Genomic DNA, 4,062 nt, shown 5'->3' on the forward strand with positions numbered 1-4,062 from the left:
TATCTAAGACTATATTATAAATATTTTACTTTTAATATTACTTTTAAACTTTTTAATTAGAAAACTAAATTTTTTAAAATATTAAAGTAGATTAAAAATTTTATTTATCGATTAAATCTCTTAAGTATTATATATATTTATTTAATAATATTTATAATATAATAAAAATCGATATTAAATTAAATTAAAAATTTTATTATAGAAAATTATATTCGCTATAATTAATAAAAGAAATAAGAAAATATTAAATAAATTTAGATCTTATTATTAGATTTTTATTATTTAAAATTAATAAATTAAATAATAGATAAGAAAATATAAAAAGATTATTAAATATTTAATATGTTAAAAAAATAGTAATAAGAAATATAATATTTAATATTTATTATATATTCTTTTAAAAGTAAAGAATCTTATAATAGAATATAACGCTTAAATTTCTATTAATTTTAGAAGAAATTCTTAAGAAAGAAAGTAATTTATTACGTAAGTATTAATTAAGAAAATATCTACTCTACTAATATTTAAATTAAAATGAACTACTTCTATTAGAAAGTTAGATTATTCTTTAATTCGAATAATTTTCGCGAATCTATTCTTATTTAGATTATTATCTATCTCGCTATTAAATTCTTTTATTACTCGTAATAATATACGACTTCTTATTTAGTAAAACGTCTTTTTAAATAAAGAGTATTACGAAAAGAGAGAAAGTTTATACTTTATCTAAAGAAATAACTTTCTTTATTATAATTTACTTTGCTTTATATAAGAAGAAAGAAAGTCTCTACTTTATTTAAATAAATAATTTTTATATTTAAAGGTAATAGTCTAAGAAAGAAACCTGTGAAAGAAAAGTCGTTTTTTGCTTAAGGAAATAACTTTCTTATTTAATGGTGATAGTCTAAAGAAGAAAGATCGTTCTTATTTAAAGAAATAATTTTCTTTACTTATATAGCGAGAACGCTATCTCTCTTTCTTTCTTATTAAGAAATATTATAAATTAGATTTAATAGAAGCTAATAACTTAATATAGCTTAATATACTAGATATATTTAGATAATTAAATCCTATAAATTAAGAATTATTCTTTTATTACTTAAGAAATATCTTTTTTAGAAATGAGATTTCTAAGAATCTTATACTATTATAATACTTTCTTACTCGTTAAGATATAATATTTTATTTAAATAATTATATTATTAAATAAAATATGTATCGATAATATATATATTAGTTAGATATTTAATTAGAAAGCTTACTTTCTTAATACTTAAGTCTTAAAAACGAGAATAGATGCTACGCTAAGAGGCTAGTAATTAATTAGAATATCGAATTTTATTATTTTTAGTCTAAAATATATCTTATTTCTTTATTTTCAATCTAAACGCGGGTGTATACGAGTATATCTAAAAGAGAAAGTTGGAAAAGAACTTCAAAATCCTCAAATCTATCTTTTTTGATTTTTTATATTTTATTAAAAATTTGATAATAAACTAAGTACGTAGAGTTATATAATTATTTATTTATACGCTTTTAAATAATATAGCGTAGACGAAATTTGATAAAGTATTTATCTATCGAGCTTGCGAGAAGAGCCTCTTTAATAAAAGCCCTCGAAGAATCTTTAAAGAGCCCTCGAAGGGTTAGGGGAGTTTTAAGGGATCTCCCCCTAAGTATATTAAATAACTCTCTCGATTCTCAGAGTTAGATCTCTTAAAATTCCTTAAACCCTTCGAAGCTCTTTAAGGGCTCTTCGAAAGTTTCTATCGAGGGACTATTAGAATAAACTCGAAATTAATTAATCATTATTAAAATAATTAAATTTCGAGCTTACTTTGATAGCCTCTCGATAAAAGCTCTCGGAGAGCCTTTAAAGAGCCCTTGAAGGGCCCGAGGGGTTTTAAAGAGTCTCTCTAAGAATTAAACAGTCAAAAACCAATACTCGGCAAGCTTTTCACTACTGGGAAGCCCGCGCCCCAGCACATATTATATTAAGGCTTATATTAAGTCGGGTAGCTGCGGGTATAGCCGATAGCCACACTAGTGTGGATGGGGAACTGTCGGAGTGGAACTGTCAGAAGATAATTTGGAATTATCGTACCCTCCATGTGCAACAAAGTTCTGCCTCACACCTTCTCATTCGTTTTGCCTTGCTGCTTCTAGCTAACATAAGCATGTTTGATAATAGAATACTATGTAGACAAACGTCAAAGCTATACCTTATCTTACGTCTAGCAACTTCCAAGGGGGACTGTCCGCAGAATTTTTTTACTTAGTGACTAGGTTTGCTACGGAGCTGCGCTATCTTTTGAGCAGTTGCCGCCTCGCCGTTGTCATGCGTTTGACTTACGTCTGCCCTGTTTGCCTAAAAAAGGACAATCTATAAGACGGCCCCATAACAGAACGTCGAAAGGACTATGTTACTGTTCACACTCACTTCCACAAGCAAGTCATCTCTGCCTTCTCAGTCGGCTGATACTTAGAAACATCGATCGATTTCTTTGCACTGTTCTAACAATTCATCCTACGACCTAGCAGGCTAGCCAATTCGGCTCGCACATCATATCTGCGCGGACTACAACGCAGATTAGCACTTACTCAGACCTTGGTTTGAATGGCTGGGCTACCTCCTTCAGATATAATATCTGAGGATATGCGAGTCATCGCCGTCCCTTCCGAATCGAAACTCCGCTTATTGAATGCAATGGAGGGTTTACCCTCTCCCTACACGCAATTGGGGCCTCACTGTATTGCGTCACACAACGCAGTTTTGTCCCAGCTACCCCCAAGTCTAATAGCGGATATCCGGGACTTTCACTCGAACAGTCTCGCTCCAGGAGCTCTATTGATAACTGGGTTACCCTTGGATCCTGACTTGCCTTTGACCCCAGCGAACGGGGAGCGAAGTACGGAAAAGTCGTCACTCGTGAGTGAAGGGTGTCTTACAGGAATTGCGAAGCTTCTTGGGGAGCCGTTTTCTTACGCGAGCGAGAAAAACGGGGATCCGATTCATAACGTCTGCCCTGTTCGGCATCGCGAGACCGTACAGAGCAACGAATCTAGCAAGGTCACTTTGGGCTTGCATGTTGAGAATGCGTACTTCGATAAGCGACCTGACTACTTGGCTCTGTTTTGTTTGCGCCAAGATCACGAGAATAATGCGCGCACATCTTTCGTCGATGCAAGGTCTGCCTTGTCAAAAATGGATTCTATGGACAGAGCAGAGCTGCAAAAGCCGGTCTTCATCGTGCCTTCTCCACAATCTCATCACGAGGCCACGGGCGGCGAGAAATGGTCCACACCACGGCCCTTGTTTGAGAACCTTGATGACCCGAAGCTTATGTGTCATTTTCCGGGGATGAAGGCGACAACTCCAAAATCTCAAGAGGCGCTCGACAAGTTCGAGGAGACAGCTCAGGATATTGCTACACACATCACTCTACAACCAGGCAGTATTCTCTTGCTCAACAACCAAAAAGTTGCTCATGGTCGCAGCCATTTTGAACCGCGCTATGATGGTACTGACCGTTGGTTGCAGAGAATCTATATTAGAGTGCAAGGCTCCTGATAGTCCGACTAGTCCGTTCACAGGCCTAGACTAGTCTAAAATGAAGCTATTCACATAGTCCACAGTCCGTCCGAATGCTAAACCGTCCAAGTAGATTTAGATCAGTCCACGGACTAGTCCGGCTACTCCTCTATAGCTTTCAAAGCATCTTCCTCCAAAGTATCGACAATGGCATATAGATCTTCCTCCGTAAAGAGACCTAATTGAAACCATGACTTCAGACACTTTAATAGCTCTATAGTCTCAGCCTTGAGGCTAGCTCTTTAATCCGAAATCCTATATTTAACCTCTAAAAACACACGTTCTAACTTCGTAGATATAGTAGGTATAGAGTAGATGTTAATGGCCATCTTTGATAGTAGAGAGAATCGCTTTCGTTGCTCTAATTCTAGTCACTAATCGTATGCTATCTATCCCTTCTTACGGCGTATATAAAACTTATTAATATATCTATTAAATTCGTTACTAATAATAGATTCCTTATTCTAATT

General features: G+C 34.0%; 1 protein-coding gene across 1 annotated transcript; it reads left to right on the forward strand.

Moving 5' to 3' along the window:
- Window positions 1-2,617: 2,617 nt before the first annotated feature.
- Window positions 2,618-3,605, forward strand: HO133_000017 (uncharacterized protein; the record flags this gene model as incomplete). The annotated part of the gene is made up of 2 exons (XM_037290957.1): window positions 2,618-3,521; window positions 3,595-3,605. 2 exons carry the CDS (start codon window positions 2,618-2,620, stop codon window positions 3,603-3,605), a joined length of 915 nt encoding a protein of 304 aa, XP_037157831.1.
- Window positions 3,606-4,062: the final 457 nt, after the last annotated feature.

This window comes from Letharia lupina (assembly GCF_014066315.1).
Source record: "Letharia lupina isolate WasteWater1 chromosome Unknown contig_1, whole genome shotgun sequence".
Classification (NCBI taxonomy): Eukaryota; Fungi; Ascomycota; class Lecanoromycetes; order Lecanorales; family Parmeliaceae; genus Letharia; species Letharia lupina.